This window comes from Nothoprocta perdicaria, unplaced genomic scaffold (genome assembly GCF_003342845.1).
Source record: "Nothoprocta perdicaria isolate Ctin4 unplaced genomic scaffold, notPer1 scaffold_559, whole genome shotgun sequence".
Taxonomy (NCBI): Eukaryota; Metazoa; Chordata; class Aves; order Tinamiformes; family Tinamidae; genus Nothoprocta; species Nothoprocta perdicaria.
The window spans coordinates 1-649 of NW_020455820.1; the positions used below are offsets into that span (position 1 = coordinate 1).

At 77.8% G+C, this 649-nt stretch overlaps 1 protein-coding gene across 1 annotated transcript in view; it reads left to right on the forward strand.

The window, feature by feature from the left end:
- The first annotated feature begins 324 nt into the window (after nucleotides 1-324).
- Nucleotides 325-649, forward strand: part of VPS16 (VPS16, CORVET/HOPS core subunit) — a 7,549-nt gene continuing 7,224 nt past the window's right edge. The window contains exon 1 of the mRNA XM_026048614.1: nucleotides 325-407. Within this exon, the coding sequence (XP_025904399.1) occupies nucleotides 355-407 (53 nt within the window). The 5' untranslated portion in view covers nucleotides 325-354. The remainder of the gene's footprint in view (nucleotides 408-649) is intronic.

Consider the following 649-nt stretch of genomic DNA (forward strand, 5'->3'; position numbering starts at 1 on the left):
TGCTCGTGCACGCACACTGCTGCAAGGCTGCACACGACTGCACGTGCACACAGGCTGCTGTGCTCGTGCACGCACACGCGCGTGCCAGGCCCCGTGTCGCTGCGCGTGTCCCCCCGGCACTGCCCCCCCCGCCCCGGGGCCCCTCGCGAGGGACCTTCCGGCCCGCAGCTGGCCCTGCCCTCACTGCACATGGCGGCGGCGGCGGCGGGGCCGGGCGGAAGCGCGGGGCAGGCCGGGCGGAAGCGGGTATAGTCCGGGCGGAAGCGTAGAAGGGCCGGGCGGAAGCGCTGAGCGGGTTGCCAGGCGGCGCCGGTGCCGAACCGGCGTCGGCCCGGCCCGGCCCGGAGCGGCGCCATGGACTGCTACACGGCCAACTGGAACCCTCTGGGCGAGGAGGCCTTCTACCGGTGAGGGGCGGGCGGGCAGCGCCGCGGTGCCGGCACCGGGCGCCCCGTCCCGGCCCCGGCGGGGGCTCCGGCCCTCATGGCCGGTTCCGGCCCGGGAGCGTCCCCGGGTCCCACCGGGGGCGCTGCGGCCGCTGGGGGGCTGGGGGCGCTGGGGCTGGTTGGGGTCTCCGTGCTGCTGTGGGGCTGGGGCTGGTTGGGGTCTCACTCAGTGCCACTGTGGGGCTGGGGGCGCTGGGGCCGGT